The sequence below is a fragment of the Protobothrops mucrosquamatus genome, unplaced genomic scaffold (assembly GCF_001527695.2).
Source record: "Protobothrops mucrosquamatus isolate PMUCROS unplaced genomic scaffold, P.Mucros_1.0 scaffold14, whole genome shotgun sequence".
Lineage (NCBI taxonomy): Eukaryota > Metazoa > Chordata > Lepidosauria > Squamata > Viperidae > Protobothrops > Protobothrops mucrosquamatus.
The window spans coordinates 1598490-1622247 of record NW_015386401.1 but is presented as its reverse complement, the minus strand read 5'-3'; the positions used below and the strand labels follow the sequence as shown (position 1 = coordinate 1622247).

At 42.2% G+C, this 23758-nt stretch overlaps 1 protein-coding gene across 1 annotated transcript in view; it reads left to right on the top strand.

The window, feature by feature from the left end:
* Positions 1–2090: 2090 nt before the first annotated feature.
* Positions 2091–23758, top strand: part of CRLF1 (cytokine receptor like factor 1) — an 81998-nt gene continuing 60330 nt past the window's right edge. Inside the window, exon 1 of the mRNA XM_015810683.1 lies at positions 2091–2124. Within this exon, the coding sequence (XP_015666169.1) occupies positions 2091–2124 (34 nt within the window). The remainder of the gene's footprint in view (positions 2125–23758) is intronic.

The window sequence follows — 23758 nt, the reverse complement described above, 5'->3', positions numbered from 1 at the left end:
GAAATATTCCTCTCTTGATGTTAACCTCTCCCAGTCTCTCACCAGTGACCTGCAACTGTGTCTTCCATTGTGCCATCGATCTTTGCACAAATTTTCTGATGTTTCTACTGACTCCTATTATTTCTAGGCACCTGATTATCCAGTCATGTGGCAGAGAGTCAAATGCCTTTTTGTAGTCAATCCATGCCACATTCAGGTTAGTCTTCCTTTTCTTGCAGTTTTCCAAAATCATTTTGTCTATTAGGAGTTGATCTTTTGTTCCTCTGCTATTGGGTCGGTTTCCTTTCTGCTCAGGTGGAAAGAGATCGTTTTCAATTAGATGCTGTTGTACTACATCAGCTACCACACCATACATCAGCTACCACACCATACATCTATTATTATTATTATTATTATTATTATTATTATTATTATTATTATTATTATTATTATTATTATTATTATTATTATTATTATTATATGTTAATACCACTTTATAATGCCTTGGTAAGGCCACACTTGGAATACTGCATCCAGTTTTGGTCACCATGATGTAAAAAAGAAGTTGACACTCTAGAAAGAGTACAGAGAAGAGCAACAAAGATGATTAGTGGACTGGAGGCTAAAATATGTAAGGAATGGTTGCTCTAATTGGGTATGTCTAATTTAATGAAGAGAAGGACGAGGGGTGACATGATAGCAGTGTTCCAATATCTCAGGGGTTGCCACAAAGAAGAGGGAGTCAAGCTATTCTCCAAAGCACCTGAAGGCAGGACAAGAAGCAATGGATGGAAACTAATCAAGGAGAGAAGCAACTTAGAACTAAGGAGAAATTTCCTGACAGCTAGAACTATTAAATCAATGGAACAACCTGCCTCCAGAAGTTGTGAATGCTCCAACACTGGAAGTTTTTAAGAAGAGACTGGACAACCATTTGTCTGAAATGGTATAGGGTTTCCTGCCTGAGCAGGGGGTTGGACTAGATGATCTCCAAGGTCCCTTTCAACTTTATTATTGATATACTAGTTGCCTGCAAGGAAGAACTGGTGAGACAACAAAATAGGCAAAGTAATAAAAATTTAAGAAGCTAAAGTGCTCTGGATCTTTATTATTCAAACAAACAAACAAACAAACAAACAAACAAACAAACAAACAAACAAACAAACAAACAAACAAACAAACAAACAAACAAACAAACAAACAAACAAACACATGCCACATAATACCCCAGACCTAAAATTATTTATAAGAAAGACAAAAATATCTGGTTAGTGGAGATTGCAGTACCTGGAGATTGCAGAATGGAAGAGAAAGAACTGGAGAAAATCACAAAATACAAAAATTTGCAAATAGAAGTAGAGCAANAAAGTTGTTGGTAAGCAGGTAATTGGCCTGTAGTTGCCTGGTGTTGCCCCTTTTGCTGGATTTTTCATTATTAGATAGGTTTTCCCAGTTGTTAGCCACTTTTCAATTTCTCCTCCTTGTAGTATATTGTTGAACTGTTTGGCAATGAGTGGATGTATAACAGTTAGATGTTTCAACCAAAACCCATGCAGTTCATCTTATTATTATTATTATTATTATTATTATTATTATTATTATTATTATTATTATTATTATTATTATTATTATTATTATTATTATTGATCATCGCACAGTCAGCCAGATGTTCAGACTGGATTTGGCATTTTGTCTACCTATCGAGTCCTTACCCAGGACCTGGGATAGGCAGATGTGGATGTTTGATGGTATTACAGATATTGTCGCAGGATGGAAGCTGTTCCCAGTAAAGCCGCCTTTTGCAATTGACTAATAGCTAATTTGTCAGTGCCAATGGTGTTCAAGTGGTGCTCCAGTTGTTTTGGGATTGCACCCAAGGCGCCTATTACTATTGGTACTACCTTTGCTTGCTTTTGCCACAGTCTTTCTATTTCTATTTCTATTTCTATTTCTATTTCTATTTCTATTTCTATTTCTATTATTATTATTATTATTATTATTATTATTATTATTATTATTATTATTATTATTATTATTATTATTATTATTATTATTATTATTATTATTATTATTACAAGGCTCTGGAAGTGGCTTCCAGTTCACTATCGGTGATGTTACAACTGTATCACTCCGTGTGCCAGACGGGTCAGCTTCCGGATCATCACAAGCTTCCCCTTCATTTTTCACTTGGCTCAGGACAAGAACGATAACTGGGCATTCTTTGCAAGCTTCCTCTGTCTTTGGGGGTGGCCCGAGGACCTTTGAAAATTGTGGCTTAATCACCCAGGAATGCTTGGTACTCGGCACCCGATCGTCCACATCTGTTCAATATGCCAAAATCTCCATACTGCAAGGCGGAAGCCAGCAGGGTGTCTCTGCATTCCCATTTGGGCCCCCAGCAGGCCCCCAGTCAGCTTAAGCACCAACCTGCGGGGGGCTTCGAAGGCCTCCCACAGTCTGCGCCACCCTGGTGCCATCCCATGCTCTCCCACCCTTAGCCTGCGGGGACATCAAGCAAATGTAAACCCTTCCCCCACGGAGCCCATGGGCTTAAATCTGATTTTACGGCAGATGCCTCATTTTTCAGCGTAATAAGGGAATTTGCAGCCGGAAGACGAGGGATGATGTGCTAATGATTAAGCCAAGAGGCTCAGAACTGAGGCCAGGTTTCCTTCATGGAGGCTGAGCATTGCCTTCGTAACACTGATGCTACTCTGAGGATCTTTAGCTGTTGGTTTTTAAAGAATGTTTTCCCCTCCTATAAATATGTTGGGGCTGTGGGTGCAGGTAAAAGAAACAAGGATTGAAAAGGAAAGGGTGGCATGTGAAAGAGAGAAAAAGGGATAGGCACATAAGGGTAGTCCTCAACTTCCAACACTTCGTTTAGTGACCGAAGTTACAACAGCTCTGTAAAAAGTGACTTATGACCGTTTTTCACACAGCATCCCCACAGTCACATGATCAAAATTCAAACACTTGGCAACTGACTCATATTGATGACGGTCGCAGTGTCCCAGAGACATGTCTATAATAATAATAATAATAATAATAATAATAATAATAATAATAATAATAATAATAATAATAATAATAAAAGTTGGAAGGGACCTTGGAGATCATCTAGTCCACCCCCTGCTCAGGCAGGAAACCCTATACCAGTGGTGGCGAACCTATGGCACGGGTGCCAGAGGCGGCACTCAGAGCCCTCTCTATGGGCACGGGCGCCGTCGCCCCAGTCCTAGGCCTTCAGCTGGGTTTTATAAAACCTTTTTGCTTTAGGCCTCCGCTGCCTTGTGCAAAAAAAAAAAAAAGGTTCAATCAATCAGTTAATTTCAACTTCTCGCGGGAAAAAAAAATCTTGCAAAGTTGGAATTGATTGATTGAACTTTTTAGTCCCACCCAGTCTGCTGTTACCACTGCAGCCACGCCCACCCAATGGGCCACACCCACCCAATGGGCCACACCCACCCGGCACCCAAGGATACATAAGTGGTTTTGGGTTGCAGTTTGGGCACTCGGTCTCTAAAAGGTTCGCCATCACTGCCCTATACCATTTTGGACAAATGGCTGTCCAGTCTCTTCTTAAAAACTTCCAGTGTTGGGGCATTCACCGCTTCTGGAGGCAGGTTGTTCCACTGGTTAATTGTTCTCACTGTGAGGAAGTTTCTCCTTAGTTCTAGGTTGCTTCTCTCCTTGGTTAGTTTCCATCCGCTGCTTCTTGTCCTGCCTTCAGGCGCTTTGGAGAATAGCTTGACTCCCTCTTCTTTGGGGCAGCCCCTGAGATACTGGAACACTGCTCTCCTGTCCCCCCTCGTCCTTCTCTTCATTAAACTAGACATACCCAATTCCAGCAACCGTTCCTTATATGCTTTAGCGTCCAGTCCCCTGATCATCTTTGTTGCTCTTCTCTGTGATTACCTTTTACGTTTCAAACTTTTATTGGTTTGTCAAAATATAAAATACAAAAAGAAATCCAAAAAAGCAATAAAAAAGTAGGGTGAGGGAAAAGAAAAAAAAAGGTATGGTGTATAGAGGGAAAAGGAAAGATCCCCTTTCGTGGCCTTCTGACGAGCAAAGTCAATGGGGAAGCCAGATTCACTTAACAACCCTGTTACTAACGTATCCACTGCAGTGATTCACTTAACAACTATGGCAAGGAAGGTCGTAAAATGGATCAAAATTCCCTTATCAACATACATTTTGGGCTCAATTGCGGTTATACATCGAGGACTACCTGTATATTGTTGGCTGCCTCTAAGAAGGAATATTCCATCGGTACTCCCTTAAGGTAGAACTGAACAATGCAAGCCCTTAAAATTGTGGGTGACCCCTAAAAACCTGGGGGTGTCCCCCCTAGATTTCCTGCAAAACTTCCTTCCAAATTGCTTTTGTAAAAGATGATGAAACATGAAGAGTTAAATACATTGGGGCGAGACTGCAATCGTTGTAAATAGTTTACTTTCCTTTGTTAGATGGATGGTTGGATGAACAGATGGGTTAATGGTTTTATATCCTGATTTTCATGCAATGGTTATTTGGGATAGACGGGACTGAAAGAGAAATTGTTGCAAAAGGAGATGGAAGTGTAGAATCTTGCAAGACTTGAAAGTATTTCTCTCCTCTTTTCCTTTTGCTCTCTGGAAAACTAGGGAGGGTCCCTTCTCAGATGCTTCCCTCCTTCTGTGGGCTGAGAGACTTTTCCCATGCCAATTGTCCTGTTTGAAGCTCTTCTTCCTCTATCCCAGGGGAAGGCAACCTTGGCTCTTTTATGACTCGTGGACTTCAACTCCCAGAATTCCTGAGCCAGCCATGCTGAGGGAAAAGGGAGAGGTTTCCATGCTGAGCCATGCTGGCTCAGGAATTCTGGGAGTTGAAGTCCACCAGTCATAAAAGAGCCAAGGTTGCCTACCCCTGCTCTATCCCAAGGTCCCACAAACACAGACACACAAGCAGATGGCATCACACCTCAGATTACCAGATCTGAGCTGCAAAGCGTCAGTCAGCCACTAGATGGCAGCAAGGAAATGCATAGAACTTTATTTCTTTATTGACCTCTGAGGGTCGTCTGGTTTTTTGCAGGCGGGATTGAGGAACCCTAATCAAACCAATTGGTTTAAGGGAACACATGTTTGCAAAGTGCAAGGAATCTTAGGGGAAATTTTAGGGATTGGGGGAATGTATTGCTACCCATTGGGGGCCCAGACCTCTCAGTATCCGTGGAATGAGAATGTATTGTGGAAGAAGTGAACCTCAAACCTCAGATTAAGAGGAAGTGAGAGATGACAAGGAATAGCCAAGATCTTCAAAAGGAAGCAACTGGACTTTCTTGTTTTTCTTTGAAGACATTTCACTTCTCATCCAAGAAGCTTCTTCAGCTCTGACTAGATCAGTGTTTCTCAACCTTGACAATTTTAAGGCATGTGGACTTCAACTCCCAGAATTCCACAGCCAGCAATGCTGGCTGTGGAATTCTGGGAGTTGAAGTCCACATGCCTTAAAATTGTCAAGGTTGAGAAACACTGGACTAGATGGTGGGGAATGGAAGGATTTATATTCGTTGCAGATTATTTGCAGCTGGTTGTTTGCATTCTTTTAGAGCAGGGGTAGTCAACCTTGGCTCTTTTATGACTTGTGGACTTCAACTCCCAGAATTCCTGAGCCAGCTTAGCTTAGCTGGCTCAGGAATTCTGGGAGTTGAAGTCCACGAGTCATAAAAGAGCCAAGGTTGACTACCCGTTTTAGAGCATGGGTGTCAAACTCGCTTTGTCACGTGATGTGTCACAACGTATTGCGACTTTTTTTTCGCATTGCCAGAGCTGGAGTGGGCGTGGCTTCCGCGTGATGCAAACGGCCCGTGGGCTGGCAGTTTGACACCCGTTTTAGAGAGTCGTTCAGGGCATTTGGAGATTTTCTGTGTCCTCAAGGTCACCTGATTAGTGCAAGAAGGCTCCACACACATTTTCATTACTCAGGTGATCCTGAGGATACAGAACACCTCCAAATGGCCTGAACAACTCTCTAAAACAGGGATCTTCAAACTGGGCCCTTTTATGACTTGTGGACTTCAACTCCCAGAATTCCTCAGCCAGGCACACGTGCCTGGCTGAGGAATTCTGGGAGCTGAAGTCCATAAGTCATAAAAGGGCCAAGTTTGAAGACCACCTGGCTGAGGAATTCTGGGAGTTGAAGTCCACAAGTCATAAAAGGACCAAGTTTGAAGACCTCTGCTCTAAAGGAATGCAAAAAGCCATCTCTCTCTCTCTCTGCAAGGAACAGTGCTTTTTTTCTAAAAAAAAAAAAAGGTGCCGGAACTCACACATGTCATACAACCCGCCTTGCCTACCCTATAAGGTTCCATCCAAAAAAGGTGCCGGAACTCCATTCTGGGCGTTCTATGAGAAAAAAAAGCTCTGGCAAGGAATATGAATCGTCCCATTCCCCACCATCCAGTCAGAACTGAAAAAGCTTCTTGGATGAGAAGCGAAATGTCTTCAAAGAAAATCAACCGTGACCTGGTTGACTGAGAATCTCCACAGACATCTTCCAAAGGAGTAATCCATATCATTTTTATTTGTGATTTCCATACATGTGCCTTTTTTTGTATTTATGGAATTTGTCGGTTCAATTTTGTAATTTCCTTATTACAGGAGGTGGAGAGGGTCATGTGCTGACATCAAGAGGGGGAATTACAAAGTGTTTCCCTCCTTTACCCAATGGCTGACTTCACACAACTTTAACTGTATGCATAACATTAACACATTGCACAAACACAATCGAATAGTCCTCAGTTAACAGCTGCCTCGTTCGGTGATTGTTCAAACTTACACGGGAGCTGTGAAAGTAGATTGATGACTAAACCTTGAACTTCTGGCTGTCGCAGTGTCCCTGCAGTCACAGGATCACCATTCAGGCGCTTGACAAGAATTGTGCACTTATAGGTCACAGCATCCCACTGTTACACGATTAGCATTTGTGATCTTCACAGCTGGCTTCTGACAGGCAAAGTCAATGGGCAAGCTGGCAGGAAATTACAAATTGTGCTTCAGTGATGTTGTCGTTGTACGGTAGTGACTGGGGGCAATTTGCTTAAGGACCGCATCTGAACTGATGTCCTCATTTGGGCACAGTCATGCAATATTTCACTTTATAGCTGCATCGCTTAGTGACAGAGTTGCCGGTCATAATAACTGTCTTCCAGTACTTGAGGGGGCTGTCACAAAGAAAAGGGGTTTGACTTATTCTCCAAGGCCCCAGAGAGCAGGACAAGAAGCAGTGGGTGGAAGCTTGTTAATGAGAGAACCAACCTTTAAGTAAGGATAAATTTTCTGACAGTGAGAGCAATTAATCAAAGGGATAGCTTGTCTTCAGGAGTTATAATAATAACAACAACAACAACAACAACAACAATAATAATAATAAAGTTGGAAGGGACCTTGGAGGTCATCTAGTTTCTGCTCAGGCAAGAAACCCTATACCAGTGGTGGCGAACCTATGGCACGCGTGCCAGAGGTGGCACTCAGATGTGCCATGCCCCAGAGATGGCAACCGTCCCTCTTCAACCAGCCACCCGCTAACTTGCCGAGGTCCCACATGGCCAGATGCATCCCAGCACCCATGCGCTCGCTGGCCTCTGTGTGCAGGGGCTGATGGTGTCAGGCAGCAGCTGCCCGGGCCCCTGCCTCACCTTGCCCGGTGACAATGGCATCTCCACCCTGCCTCACCTTGCCTCGCCTCACCCCGCAGGACAAGCCTCCTGCCCACCACCCCACCTGCCAGAGACCCCCTGGATCTCCCCCAACCCTGCCCGGCCCCCACAGGCGTCCCTCCCCACGAGCAACATCGAGGTGATCACGCCCACCTTGGCCACACCCACCCAATCTGCCATGACCACCACAGCCACGCCCACCCAGTGGGTCACGCCCACCTGGCACCCGGCAATAAATAAGTGGGTTTTGGGTTGCAGTTTGGGCACTTGGTCTCTAAAAGATTCGCCATCACTGCCTTATACCATTTCAGACAAATGGCTGTTCAGCCTCTTAAAAACTTCCAGTGTTGGAGCATTCACCGCCTCTGGAGGCAGGTTGTTCCACTGGTTAATTGTTCTAACTGTCAGGAAGTTTCTCCTTAGTTCTAGGTTGCTTCTCTCCTTGATTAGTTTCCATCAATTATTTCTTGTCCTGCCTTCAGGCGCCTTGGAGAATAGCTTGACTCCCTCTTCTTTGTGGCAGCCCCTGAGATATTAGAACACTGCTATAATGTCCCCCCTCGTCCTTCTCTTCGTTAAACTAGACATACCCAATTCCAGCAACCGTTGTGGGTGCTCCATCCCTGGAAGTTTTCAAAAATAGACCGACAACCATTTGACCCTCCCTTGAGCAGGGGGTTGGACTAGAAGACCTCTGAGGTCTCTTCCAGCCCTATGATTCTATCTTTTAACAAATTGCTGTAACTGGGTAAGTGGCTGGTTGAGTTAACTGTGAACAGGACGAATGACTGCATGCTGGAATGACACACGACTTCCATTCATTCTGGCACAATAACCTACACAAGGATTATCTTCTCCTCCTTTGATGGATTCTGGGCATCGGAGCCAATCTTTAGCACAGCTGTACCGAGGCAATAATTTGCTCCTTTTGGAAACCAGAGTGAGAAACCCTTACAGGATGTGCTATAAATATTGCTAATAATTCCAGTAATAAACACATCAAAGGCTTTGCCACTTATCTCCGTCTCTCTCCAGCAAGCCCTACTTTTTCATCTGCTAAGCCTTCGCTCCTGCTCTTCGGCCCCATTCTGTGGGCTTCCCATCACTCAAGGAAACTGTACCTTTCAGGAGTTAAAAAACAGAAGAGGCCCCCGAAGAGCTGAGATTCAACCCAACGGACGCCCCTGAGCAGAAACTTGACTTTTTCCAAGGTTTTCCACCATGCCACCGCCATTCTCAGAAATGTAAGATTTATAGTTCTGGTTTTATAGCACCGCAGACCCACCTGCTCTGCCTCCCCTTCTCCCCCTGCGTCCTCTCCCTTAACCCCCGCTTTCCTTTTCGTCTCCCCCACACCTCTTGCCTGCCCCCTTGGTAGATTCCACTCTTTCTGCACCGATCCTCATTAAGGGAATTTATGGCCCAGCGTGCACACTCACCCCCAACACGTGCCAAGGGGCGTAATGGGGAACATATGAAGGTTCAGCAAATTGGAGCTGGTGCAAGAGAATGACAAAATGTGTGTGTGTGTGTGTGTGTGTGAGGGTTGGAGCAAGAGGGAGAATATGTCTGTATTTACACACAGGAGAAAGTGAGGCGGAGGGGTTAATGCATTCCTGAAACTAATTTGTCTCCAGGTTGAAGAATTGAATGCTGAACGCTGGTGAACTTATGCGGTTGGGTGCTTTTCCAGTCTGCAATGTTTTGATAAACCATTCGCATCATGTTAAAAAAAAAAAGTCCAATTAAAATACAAGAAAACCTATGCCATTGATCAAATGTGACAATACTAGGAAAGTCCACGTTGTGTGGCCTTCAGGAAGCCGTTCGTTGTCTCGGTTTAGATCTGCCTCGCTCTGTCTGGTCAAAACCGAACAGAATTAGGTGTGATATTGGAAGAAGTGGCTCTGCCCTGTATCAGAAAGATTCCCCTTGTTGTGATTGTGGTGCTGATAATGCAAACAATTAAACATATTGTGCAAAATTGCCCGTGATGTGTGTTCTCTGGTTCCCTAGAAGATCTGCACAAAGCAACACCAGAGGCGATCGCCTGGATAGCTAACTTGGACATCCGATTATGAGGCCACTGCGATAACCCCATAGACATTCTGCATATAATTATGCGGATTGTGTATATATCTTTACTTATGAGCAGTGTGGTGGCCTAGTGGTGAAGACTCTCGCCTCCCACTCCGAAGTTTGAGAGTTCAGTCCTAGGTAGTGGCAGATCTTTCTCTATCAGGGTGCAAAGAAAAAATATCTTCTGCGAACTCCACATAGGAGTCAGGAAGGGCATTCAGCCAGTAAATGCCCAGCTTCATCTAGTTGCCTTGACTCTACCCCAAATTAAGGGATTACAGCAGGGGCCTTCAAACTTGGCCCTTTTATAACTTGTGGACTTCAACTCCCAGAATTCCTCAGCCAAGCACACATGCCTGGCTGAGGAATTCTGGGAGTTGAAGTCCACAAGACATAAAAGGGCCAAGTTTGAAGACCCCTGGATTACAGGGTCATATGAAGGAAGGTTTTTGGATATGTTTACTTCTCTTCTGTCAAGTTCTCATCATATGCTAAATAATAATTGTCTCAGTAAACGAAAACTTGTTAGCTCTGTTCCCAGCTACTCGGCCATAGTGATTTCAACATAGTTTGCATCCTCCTTGGGGAAGATCCCTGTCTAATCTGGGCTTGTTTACCAAAACTTATTAACAGATCATAGACCGAGGAATGGGCACACGGTCCCCTCCAACTTTCTTTCCACCTCTTTCCACCTATTGCATGGATTCCTGCTATTCTCAGATGCAAATGGTGGTGCCTTTGAGTCTAAAATAAGCTCAGGGTGCTTCAAAACAATACAAAAGGAAGAGAAGGACGAGGGGGGACGTGATAGCCGTGTTCCAATATCTCAGGGGCTGCCCCAAAGAAGAGGGAGTCAAGCTATTCTCCAAAGCCCCTGAAGGCAGGACAAGAAGCAACGGATGGAAACTAATCAAGGAGAGAAGCAACCTAGAACTAAGGAAAAACTTCCTGACAGTTAGAACAATTAACCAGTGGAACAACTTGCCTCCAGAAGCTGTGAATGCTCCAACACTGGAAGTTTTTAAGAAGAGACTGGACAGCCATTTGTCTGAAATAGTATAAGGTTTCATGTCTGAGCAGGGGGTTGGACTAGATGACCTCCAAGGTCCCTTCCAACTTTATTATTATTATTATTATTATTATTATTATTATTATTATTATTATTATTATTATTATTATTATTATTATTATTATTATTACAAAACCTGCTCCCAACATCAGGGATTTTTGTGGGACAGAGTGGTGGATAAAAAAAAGGCAAGATGGAGATGGAGGCCATGCCGTCGATGCTTCATCCCCTTTTATGAGTGCCATGCCACACCTGTAAAATGGGCAGATATCTACAGCTAGTCCTCGACTTACAACAGATCACTTAGTGACCGTTTCATTCGTTTAGTTTCAACGGCACTGAAAAAAATGACTTAGGACCGTTTTTCACATTTACAGCAGAATCTCCTGGTCCCTTGATCAAAACTCAGATGCTTGACAGCTGATTCATACTTGTGATGGTTGCAGCTCATGTGGGATCAGGTGATCTGCAACTTTCTCACAAGCAAGGTCAATGGGGAAGCCAGATTCACTCAACCCAACATGTTACTAACTTAAGAACTGCAACGATTCACTTAACACCTGTGGCAAGAAAGGTCGTTAAATGGGGCAAAATTCATTTAGCAACGGTCTCGCTTAGCAACAAAAATTTTGGGCTCGATTGTGGTCATAAATTAAGGACGATCTGTATTCTGTAATCTCAAGTAGTAAGAGGCATTTGTTGTAGTGGTTAAGGAGCTGGCTTAGAAACCAGGAGACAGTGAGTTCTAGTCCCACTTTAGGCAGGAAAGACGATGGGGTGACTTTGGGCCAATCACCAGGAGACGGTGAGTTCTAGTCCCACTTTAGGCATGAAAGCCAGCTGGGTGACTTTGGGCCAATTGCCAGGAGATGGTGAGTTCCAGTCTTGGCTTACGCATGAAAGCCAGCTGGGTGACTTAGGGCCAATCATGCAGGAGATTGTGAGTTCTAGTCCCACTTTAGACATGAAAGCCAATTGGGTGACTTTGAGCCAGTCCTTCTCTCTCAGCCCAACCCACCTCACAGTGTTGTTGTGGGGAAAATAGGAAGAGGAAGGAGTATTATTTATGTTTGCTGCCTTGTGTTATTAATAAATTAATAAAGGCAGGATAAAATCCAATGAATGAATGAATGAATGAATGAATGAATGAATGAATGAATGAATGAATGAATATTTGACTTTTTAAATCCCTCATCTCCCCTTGCCTGCTTCAGCACTATCTTCAAATGCAATCTGAAACAACTTACATAAACTCATATGCAGATTATGTTCTGGTCTTCACCCTCAAAGAAATTGGGGTGCGGGGTGGCGGTGTTTGTAAATGAGAGATTGATTTACTCTGTGTAGCGTCTAGAGTAGCTTATTCCCTGGGATAACCTGTAGCCCAGCGTTGATTATATTTTGATAAAACCAGTCCACCTTAAGAGAGCTTTCATGGCAGCTATTTCCACATAATTCTATTTATTTCTTTTTCATCTGATAGATGGATTTTGCAATTTTTGCGACGTTTTCTCATAGGTTGCTGACAACGTACACATTTTTCTTTTCAAATCAAACAAGTCAATAAAGTGGAAAACCCTGGAGGCCTCCAATTCTGAAATGGGTTTTTCCCCTCTCTTCTGCTTCGTCTACATTCATAAAGACGATCCTTTCAAACGAGAGAGGGAAAAAATGTACTACCAAAAATTACTTAAGGGCTGTGGTAAGCCAAAAAAGGAGACTGACCCATCCCTGATCTATAGTCTCATTTTGTTAGACCCCAAATATGACTATCTTGGTATCATACCCTCCCAACTATAATATTCAGGATTTTGTTTTTCTCCTGCATCTGTACCAGTGATGGTGAACCTTTTAGAGACCGAGTGCCCAAACTGCAACCCAAAACCTACGTATGTATCGTCAGGTGCCAGGTGGGTGTGGCCCATTGGGTGGGCGTGGCTGCGGTGGTAACGGCAGACTGGATGGGACTAAACAGTTCAATCAATCAATTCCAACTTTGCGAGATCTTTTTTTTTCCTGCGAGAAGTTGAAATTGATTGATTGATTGAACCTTTTTTTTTTTTGCACACGGCGGCAGAGGCCTAAAGGGAAAAGGTTTTATAATACCCAGCTGAAGGCCTAGGACTGGGGTGACGGTACCCGTGCCCACAGAGAGGGCTCTGCGTGCCACCTGTGGCACGCGTGCCATAGGTTCGCCACCACGGACCTATACAATCTCAGACAAGTGACTGTCTAGCCCAGGGGTAGGCAACCTTGGCTCTTTTATGACTCGTGGACTTCACCTCCCAGGATTCCTGAGCCAGCATGCTGGCTCAGGAATTCTGGGAGTTGAAGTCCACGAGTCATAAAAGAGCCAAGGTTGCCTACCCCTGGTCTAGCCTCTTCTTTAAAATCTCCAGTGATGGAGCACCCACGATTTCTGGAGGCAAGCTGTTCCACTGGTTAATTGCCCTCACTGTCAGGAAGTTTCTCCTTAATTCCAGGTTGCTTCTCTCTTTGATCAGTTTCCAACCATTGTTTCTTGTCCTGCCTTCAGGCGCTTTGATGAATAACATGACCCCCTCTTCTTTGTGGCAGCCCCTCAGATACTAGAACACTGCTATCGTATCTCCCCTATTTCTTCTTTTCTTTAGACTAGCCAAACTCAAGTCCCGCAGCTGTTCTTCGTATGTTTTAGCCTCCAGGCCTTTGATCACCTTAGTTGCTCTTCTCTGAATTTTTTTCAAACTCTCAACATCTTTTTTGTGATATGGTGACCAAAATTGGCTGCAGTGTTCCATGTGTGGTCTTACTAGGGTTTTATAAAGCGGTACTAGTACCTTGCGTGATCTTGATTCTATGCCTCTGTTTATACAGCCCAGGACTGTATTAGCTTTTTTGGTTGCTGCTGCACACTGCTGGCTCATGGTTAAGTGAATTGAATTACAAATTGCTTGGCAGATTTTTCTTCCCCAAGCAAATTTAATCAAATATCCAGTAACAGAACCTATCCCAGCCTCTCAATTTTGATTCTTTTAAGATAGCAAGTGCTTAAGAGTTCATTGTGACTATGCAGGTAGTCCTCGACTTACAACCATTCATTTAGTGACCGTTCAAAGTTACTATAGCACTGAAAAAAGGGACTTACAGTCTCACACTTACACCTTTCACAGCATCCCCAAGGTCATGTAATCAAAATTTATGTGTTTGGCAACTGGCATATATTTATGACAGTTGCAGTATCCCGGGGTCATGTGATCACCATTTGAGACCATCCCAACCAGCTTCCGACAAGCAAAGTCAATGGGGGGAAGCCAGATTCATTTAATGACCACGTGGTTCACTTAACAAGTGCAGTGATTTGCTTAGCAACCATGGCAGGAAAGGTAAACGTAGGCATGACTCACTTAACAGCTGCCTTACTTAGCGACAGTAATTCTGATCTCAGTTGCTGTTGTAAGTCAAGGACTAATAAGGAGAAAAAAACGTTCACAAAACCTAGGCACACATTTGTATCTTGTGGCTTTTTAAAAAAAAAAAACCTAAAGTTTTTTTTCCTCTCCCAGCAAAAATAAGAAAGAATGAATTTAGTATCGAAATACGAGAAACTGAGAAAATGTAAAGTGAAGATTTATTCAACATTAATGACTTTTGTTAGTCACTGCTCAACAGATGTCAGGCTTTATTTATTTTATTCCTTCCCTTTGATCAATCAGCAGAGTTCCCGTAACGTGCTTCAACAGGTCAGTTAAAAAGAGAGCAGCTGTGTTGTTAAATATGCTCAGCTCAGTTTTGTACTGACATTGTTTTAGGATTGGGCAGTGGTTTGGACAATCATAAAACCGGGACAACTCTCTTCGGGACCGTTTAACCATTCTATTTAATTATTTAAATTAAATAAAAATTATTTTAATTTTTGCCATTCACATTTCATTCTGTCCCTCCTCTTGCTGTCAGTTTTCTATGTTTCTATGTATCTAATTACAGTCGTAAGCCAAAGTCTACCTGGAATAGCTTTGCATTATACACAGCATTTACACATATACGCTAAGCCATAATGTGGTTTCATAGGTCATTTTTTTTTCAAAAACCAAATACTTTTAATGGTCCCATTTCAATCAAACACATAAAATAAGGTGAAATAAAAATAAACAGTTTACTATACATAAAAATGAAAGGAAAAAGAACTTTATGTAAGAAAATGCATAAAAGGAACACACAAAAACTGCCGTTATAACTATATCGGCTGATTTTGTAAGTCTTAAAAAAAATAAAACTACGGTAAGTTTTCAATGCTTACCAATCCTGTTCAAATATTTTTTCCCAAAGGAATAGATAATGTGACTTTTTTCTGATTAACCAAGCATATAATTTTCTCAAAAATTGCCAATTTCACATCTCTGAAATCCAATCCTTTGCAACTGAAATTATAGTATTTCCCATCTCCTAGTCTTTTTAGTATCTTCTGAGTACAAAGCAAGTTCTCTTTGTTCTGAGCATGTTACATTCCAAAAAGTCAGTATATAATTCACTAGATCTCTTTAAAAATCAGTTTTCTCAATCATCCTGTCAACATATTACAGGTAGCCCTTGACCACAACGGAGCCCAATTTTTTTGTTGCTGAGTGAAATATTTGTTAAGTGAATTTTGCCTCATTTTATGATCTTTATTGCCACGGTTGTTAAGTGAATCACTGCAGTTGTTAAATTAGTAACACGCAAGTTGCAAAAAAGGATCCACCTGACCCTGGAACGGTGCAACCATCATAAATATGAGTCAGTTGCAAAGCATCTGAATTTTGATCACGTGACCCAGGGGATGCTGCAGTGGTCGTTATTGTAAAAAACAGTCATAAGTCACTTTTTTCAGTGCTGTTGTCACTTTGAGCGGTCACTTAATGAACTGTTGTAGGTCAAGGATTACCTGTATAGAACATTACTTTAAAAAGGGTATAAGGAAGAAACTATCATCATTCGTTAAAGTGCTTTTAAATGCAATGTGGTCTTAAGCCAAGAGACAGGGTAGGGTCACAATTAAACAAAGCGACAAGAATAAATTCACATAAGGTGTAAACCAGTAGCAGTTGTGCACAAGTGCCAACAGCTGAATATTGCACACTTATTAATGGTGAACAATTTGAGAGTCAACCCTTTGAAGAGCTAGTGTTGGGCTAACAGATCTTCCAATAATGTTTTTTTTAAAGGACTCAGGTTACACAGAGGCATCCAGAGGGGAAGAGGTCAAAAAAGGCAAGATGGCAGCCACACCCTGTCATTGAAATCCTTCCCCCCCCCTTTTTTTTTTACAGGGCTTGGATCACGCAATTCCTGCCACCATTTTGAATTTTCTAACCCCCTGATGCCACTATGACAATAGTACAGGTAGTCCTTGATATACATTTACAATCACAGTTGGGACCAGCTCAGTGGTGGGATTCATCCTGCACTGGTTTGGCAGAACTGGTAGCTAAATTTTGCTGAGTTCAGAGAACCAGCTGAATGCACACTGCTTCTGGAAGTCCAGTCTAGGCCTCAGAGGCCTGGAGGAGGCCTCCCAGGCCTAGAACGGCCCGCCGGAAGTGTGTGGATGCTACTTCCGGAAGTCCGTTCTAGGCCTCAGAGGCCTGGAGCATCCAATAAGAGAACCGGTTGTTCAGGTACTTGAATCCCACCACTGGACCAGCTCTTTCATTGCTAACCAAGGGGGTCATTAAGTGAATCATATCTGCTTTTATGAGCTTTTTTGGCCAAGGTTGTTAAGCAAATCACTGCCATTCTTAAGTCAATCACAAAATCGTTTAGCCGAAGGGTAGGGAACCTTGGCTCTTGTATGACTCATGGACTTCAACTCCCAGAATTCCTGAGCCAGCATGGCTCAGCTTGGAAACCTCTCCCTTTCCCCTCAGCATGGCTGGCTCAGGAATTCTGGGAGTTGAAGTCCACGAGTCATACAAGAGCCAAGGTTGCCTACCCCTGGAACTTTAGCCAATCCTGCTTCCCCCATTGACTTTTCTTGTTGGAAGCTCCTTGGGAAGATGGGAAAGGGCGATCCCAGGATGCTGGGATGCTGCAACTATTGTAAATACATGTCAGTTGCAAAGTGCCCAAATTTTGATCACGTGACTACAGGGATGCTGCAATGGTCGTAAGTATAAAAAATGATCATAACATAAGTGGCTTTTTTCAGTGCCATTGTAACTTTGAATGGTCACTAAACAAATAATTGTAAGTCGAGGATTAACCTGTATGGTAATTTATGCCTTATCGTTTGTGCCTGCTCGGGTGAGGACTGTGGTTTGATATAATAATAATAATAATAATAATATAATAATAATAATAATAATAATAATAATAATAATAATAATAATAATAATAATAATAATAATAATAATAATAATAATGGTGATGGTGATGGTGATGATGATGATGATGATGATGATGATGATGATGATAAAGTTGGAAGGGACCTTGGAGGTCATCAAGTCCAACCCCCTGCTCAGGCAGGTAGCCCTATACCATTTCGGACAAATTTGTTCTATGAAACTTAGATCTTTCATCCTGCATTGAAGTCCATGAAGTGCCAAGCATCCCCCAAAGTCATCTTAATTTCTACAGTGAGAAGAAAAACTGTCAAGGAATGCGAGAGAAAACCCCCTCATAATCTACCCAGATATTTGCTTTGCCCAAGCAAGCTGTTTCCTTTCTGGGCCCGTCTCCAAGCCCCACCCATCTCCTAATGGCAAAAAGCTTAGCACAACTTGTTACAACAATTGGGGAAAACCACTTAGGTCTTGCAGCCAAAGAGCAGGTGAAGTCAACAAACCTGCTCAAAGCTCTTGAAATGCCTCAAAAGGGATGGGGTGGTTTGCAATACCTCTGCCTTGAGATTAGCAAACAAAGCCACTAACAGGCCTGACATCTCCTTTTTGGAAAAAAAAATTCTGCTGAGACACAGAGTGCCAATATAATTTTAGTCCAATCATGTTTGCTCCATGGAGCAAACAAGTGACTAGAAATTTATTTATTTATTTATTAAATTTTACTGGGTTTTTAACAATAACAGTCTCCAGTGCCTAGTGTACAACATGTTGTTTTGGTTTCTATATTTGAGGGGGGGGGGGGGAAACGGCAATAATAATTAACAGTCAATAACGATTAAGTTTGATAATTCCCTAATTAGTATATTAATTAATAATATATTGCTTTGATCTTCCCTTCTCCCATTTGTGTTCTCCTCCTTCAACCTTAAACAAATATAATTCTTAATGTTTTCAATATATGATTAAATATAGACATTTTTCATACTTATACAGATAGTGATAACATCTATGTATAACATTTTTATCAGCTTATATTATTCTTATAACCACCATCTCATTAGTTTACCATGCACCCTATTTTTGTGATTTTTGTTTAAACTTAATTTCCACTTTTATTCAATCCATTCTTATCAGTCATGATTTTCTCAATGTTAAGTGACTAGAAATTTAGAAACTGTTTCTAAGCATATAATTTTCATAAATATTTTACAGGTAGTCCTTGACTTGGGACTGGTTGCTTAGTGATTCCTCAAAGTTACAACAGACCACCCAACAGCTGCTGATGACTCAGTTCTATTGGCTGTCCCCCCACCCCAATCTCAAGACTGAATTTTGGACTCTTGGCAACCAGCCGCATTTACAGCCATTTGCAGTGTCCTGCAGTCACATAACTGCGGTTTAATATTTACTTTTATAATAATAATAATAATAATGATAAAGTTGGAAGGGACCTTGGAGGTCATCTAGTCCAACCCCCTGCTCAGGCAGGAAACCCTATACCATTTTGGACAAATGGCTGTCCAGTTTCTTCTTAAAACTTCCAGTGTTGGAGCATTCACTGCTTCTGGAGGCAGGTAGTTCCACTGGTTAATTGTTCTAACTGTCAGGAAGTTTCTCCTTAGTTCTAGGTTGCTTCTCTCGTTGGTTAGCTTCCACCCGTTGCTCCTTGTCCTGCCTTCAGGCGCTTTGGAAAATAGCTTGACTCCCTCTTCTTTGTGGCAGCCCCTGAGATATTGGAATACTGCTATCATTTCCCCCCTCGTCCTTCTCTTCATTAAACTAGACATACCCAATTCCAGCAACCGTTGTGGGTGCTCCATCCTTGGAAGTTTTTTTATTATTTTTTTTACAAAAAACTCAAGGTGGCAAACATATCCAACACATCTTCCTCCTCATATTTTCCCCACAACAGCAACCCTGTGAGGTGGTTTGGGCTGAGAGAGAGGGACTGGCCCAAAGTCACCCAGCTGGCTTTCATGGCAAAAACAGGACCTGAACTCACAGCCTCCCACTATTTAGCCCGGTGCTTTAACCACTAGATCTAACTGACTCTCTGGATTTACAATTTTTTTTGATGGCATTTACTTCAGCTTTCTGACAAAAAACATCCATAGAAAACAATAGGTTAATAATAATAATAATAATAATAATAATAATAACAACAACAACAACAACAACAATAATAATAAAAAAGTTGGAAGGGATCTTGGAGATCTTCTAGTCCAACCCCATGCTCAGGCAGGAAACCTGATACCATTTCAGATAAATAGCTGTCCAGTCTCTTCTTAAAAACTTCCAGTGTTGGAGCATTCACCACTTCTGGAGGCAGGTTGTTCCACTGGTTAATTGTTCTCACTGTCAGGAAGTTTCTCCTTAGTTCTAGGTTGCTTCTCTCCTTGATTAGTTTCCATCCATTGCTTCTTGTCCTGCCTTCAGGTGCTTTGAAGGATAGCTTGACTCCCTCTTCTTTGGGGCAGCCCCTGAGATATTGGAAGACTGCTATCATGTCCCCCCTCGTCCTTCTCTTCACTAAACTAGACATACCCAATTCCAGCAACCGTTCCTTATATGTTTTAGCCTCCAGTCCCCTGATCATCTTTGTTGCTCTTCTCTGTACTCTTCTCTGTACTAGCCATGAACTAGCCATTTCTATATGAACAAATCAGTCTAATCTGCAAAAAAGGTAGAATAAATGGGTCCTGTTTTATGAGTGTCATGACTTGTGACTGTAAACGCTAGGCTCAATTACACCCATAAGTCAAGAGACTTGCTGTACATCACACAGGCCGTATTGTTTACAACAATTCAACGTTCTATTTCTAACACAGGTAGTCCTCAACTTTCTGTTGCTAAGCAAGACAGTTAAGGGAGTTTTGCCCCATTTTACGACTTTTCTAGCCACAGTTGTGAAGTGAATCTTTGTATTTGTTAAGCTAGTAGTTATTAAGTGAATCTGGTTTTCCTATTGACCTTGCATGTTAGAAGGTCGCCAAAGCTGATTATGTGACCCGGGGACATTGCAACCGTCATTAATATGAGTCAGTTGCCAAGCAACCTGAATTTTGATCATGTGACCTTGGGGATGCTGCAACGGTCATGTGAAAAATGGCTCTAATTTTTTTTCAGTGTCATTGTAACTTCAAATGGTCACTAAATGAATGGCTGTAAATCATGGACTGCTTATATTGGGCAGCCTAAATGTCCCCCAAAATAGCTGGCATTGGATATGGGAGGCAGACTGCTTCTAAGCACAGTTATCATCACTTTAGAAGGAGTTTTATTAATGAAGTCCAAAATATGTCTAGTATGTCTAGTTTAATGAAGAGAAGGACGAGAGGGGACATGATAGCAGAGTTCCAGTATCTCAGGGGCTGCCACAAATAAGAGGGAGTCAAGCTATTCTCCAAAGCGCCTGAAGGCAGGACAAGAAGCAATGGATGGAAACTAACCAAGGAGAGAAGCAACCTAGAACTAAGGAGAAACTTCCTGACAGTTAGAACAATTAACCAGTGGAACAACCTGCCTCCAGAAGCAGTGAATGCTCCAACACTGCAAGTTTTTATGAAGAGACTGGACAGCCATTTGTCTGAAATGGTATAGGGTTTCCTGCCTGAGCAGGGGGTTGGACTAGATGACCTCCAAGATCCCTTCCAACTTTATCATCATCATCATCATCATCATCATCATCATCATCATCATCATCATCATCATCATCATCATCATCATCATCATCATCACTATTATCTCAGTCCGGCAGCTGCTAAAATTACCTGAAGGAGAAAGATTTCAGGTATTTACAGTCTATTTCAGTGATTTAATTTTGAGGCTACTTCTGAATGTGGAGATTCAATTTAACTATGATATCAATCAATCCACATTCAGTGATAGGCCTGTGCTTTCCTTCCCCAGTCTGTTTCGCTTAAACTGCGTTGCTTCCAACCATGCATAACCAAGACTAATTTTAGCTAGACCAGGACACATAAACCACTTAATCTTGCCTGGATCATGTTCCAGAGTTGTAGACATAAATAGCCATCTTCCAATATTGAAAAGGCCATTGGACAGCAGTCAGACGGCATTTATTCTGTGATGCTTTGGAGCAGTGTTTTTTTTAAAATAAAATAAAATACCAGCAACTTTAAGATAGGTGAATTGTAATACCCATCTTAAAGATGGGTGGACTTCAGCTCCCAGAATTCCCCAGTCAGCCAAGGTTGAGAAACACTGCCTCAGAGACACATTTCTTAAAGTGTGGTCCTTAGACCCCTGGGGATCCCACAAGATCCGCTCAGGGCTCCATGAAATTAATTTATGAGCCTATCTTTAAAAGAAAATACAATATTAAAATCCCAACTAACAGCCATGAAAAGCGGTAGCGGTAGCGAATGCATCCATTTCAATTTTTAATATGGTAAATATTGATTAATTAAACCCATACAAACAGAAGCTTTTGGGGGGTCCTCCATAATTTTTAAATGGGAAAGAATCCCGAGAGAAAAATAAAAGTTTTAATGATCATGGCTTGAGAGGGCAGGTGTGGAATCAATAATTGGAAATGGCAGGGAGGCGAAGTTTAGCTAAATAATCTTGATAACACTTTTAAAAGTAAGAGCTAATCAATAGAATATTGGAGATATGGAAGATAAGGTCTAAGTAGGTGGTGTGTGGTGTGTGTGGTGGTAGGTAGTTTTTAAGCAGAAATTTGTCAGGAAAACTTGTAAAAGCACTAAATTGGGGGTGTGTATGTGGACTAGATGGCCTCTAGTGACCCTTCCTAATTTTAACATTTTATTTTATTTATTTATTTATATCCCACCTATATTATTTTACAAATTACTCAAGATGGTGAACATATCTTAAGACATCTTCCTCCACCTGTTTTCCCCACAACAATCCTGTGAGGTTGTCTAAGAGAGAGTGACTAGCTCAAAGTCACCCAACAGGCTTTCATGCCTAAGGCGGGACTAGAACTCACCGTCTCCTGGTGATTGGCCCATAGTCACCCAGATGGCTTTCATGCCTAAGGCGGGTCTAGAACTCACTGTCTCCTGGTGATTGGTCCAAAGTCACCCAGCTGGCTTTCATGGTTAAGTCAGGACTTGAATTCACAGTCTTCCATTTTCTAACTTGGTGCCTTAACCACTAGACCAGCTGGCTCTCTATGCTTTAATCTTGTGTTTCTTGAAACATAGCAGCCAAACAACCAGCGTAGACAATGAGATTAATGCATATTTATGTAACCACATAATGAGCAAAACCTTGGAACAGTGAAGGCTCAATGGTGAGATTTTGTCTCATTTCTAATGTTTTTATCTTCTCCAGTCGTTCTTTTAAAAGAACACAGCCCATAATAGGCAAAGAATCATGTCACAGTCAGATCTTACGTCTGGCCAAGGATTCCTGTAGCTTAAAATTTAGGGAATTTGGAGAAGGCTGCAAACCTACGTTCCAGAGTGGGGTTTACTCTTGAGTAAATGCACAGGCTTAATATAACCCCTAAAAAGGGAAAACTGTGCTGAGGTGTTCAAAGAGGCGTGCTTCTTCTCCCACACTCAATGGGGCTTTTTTATTTTTCATTCTGGAAGATTTCAATTAATTAGTAAAATATTAGCAATAGCTTCTTAAGAATGTGATTTATGCCTGTTAATTTCATTCACTAGAACTTTTATTCAGTAGAGCAGTGTTTCTCAACCTCAGCAACCTGAAGATGTGTGGACTTCAATTCCCAGAATTCCTCAGTCGCCGTGCATGGTCTTCAACGCCCAGAATTCCCCAACTACTATGCATGGACTTCATTTCCCAGAATTCCACAGCCACCCTCCCTGGGCATTGCTGAGAATTCTGGGAGCTGAAGTCTGCATTGATGGAGGGTTCCTTGGAAAGCTTGGAAAATAGAAGTGCAGTTTTAAACCAAATAGTTTAAAGCTGGGTTCGCGCGCACCTGCTGCAAACTCTGATCATGCGAAAAGAACATATGTTAGGATTTGGACCCCAACATTTGGTGCAAGTGCATAATGAAGTTGCAGGTTTTGCCCACAGTTTCAGTGTAAGCAGAAACATCTTCTAGCAATAATAATAATAATAATAATAATAATAATAATAATAATAATAATAATAATAATAATAATAATAATAATAATAATAATAATAATAATAATAATAATAATAATAATAAAGTTGGAAGGGACCTTGGAGGTCATCTAGTTCAGGGCTTTTCAACCTTTTCACCCATTGTACCACCTGGTGGGGAGGGCCGAGGATTTTGCACAATATCTGAATGATAAAGTCGCTCGGATCCGGGAGGGGTTGGACTCCAACTGGGTGCCCCAGGGGGAGGTGGAGAGAGCAGGTCCTGAGATGATTATATGGGAGGAGTTTGACTCTGTGGCTCCCGAGGATGTGGACAGGATCCTGGGGAGGCTGAATGCGACCACATGTTTATTGGATCCGTGCCCCTCCTGGCTGGTACTGGTGGCTCGGGAGGGTACACGAGCCTGGCTCCAGGGAATTATAAACGCTTCTTTACGGGAGGGTGTCTTCCCCGCGACCTTAAAGGAGGCGGTGGTGAGGCCCCTCCTGAAGAAGCCTTCCCTGGATCCAGATGTATTGGCCAACTATCGCCCAGTC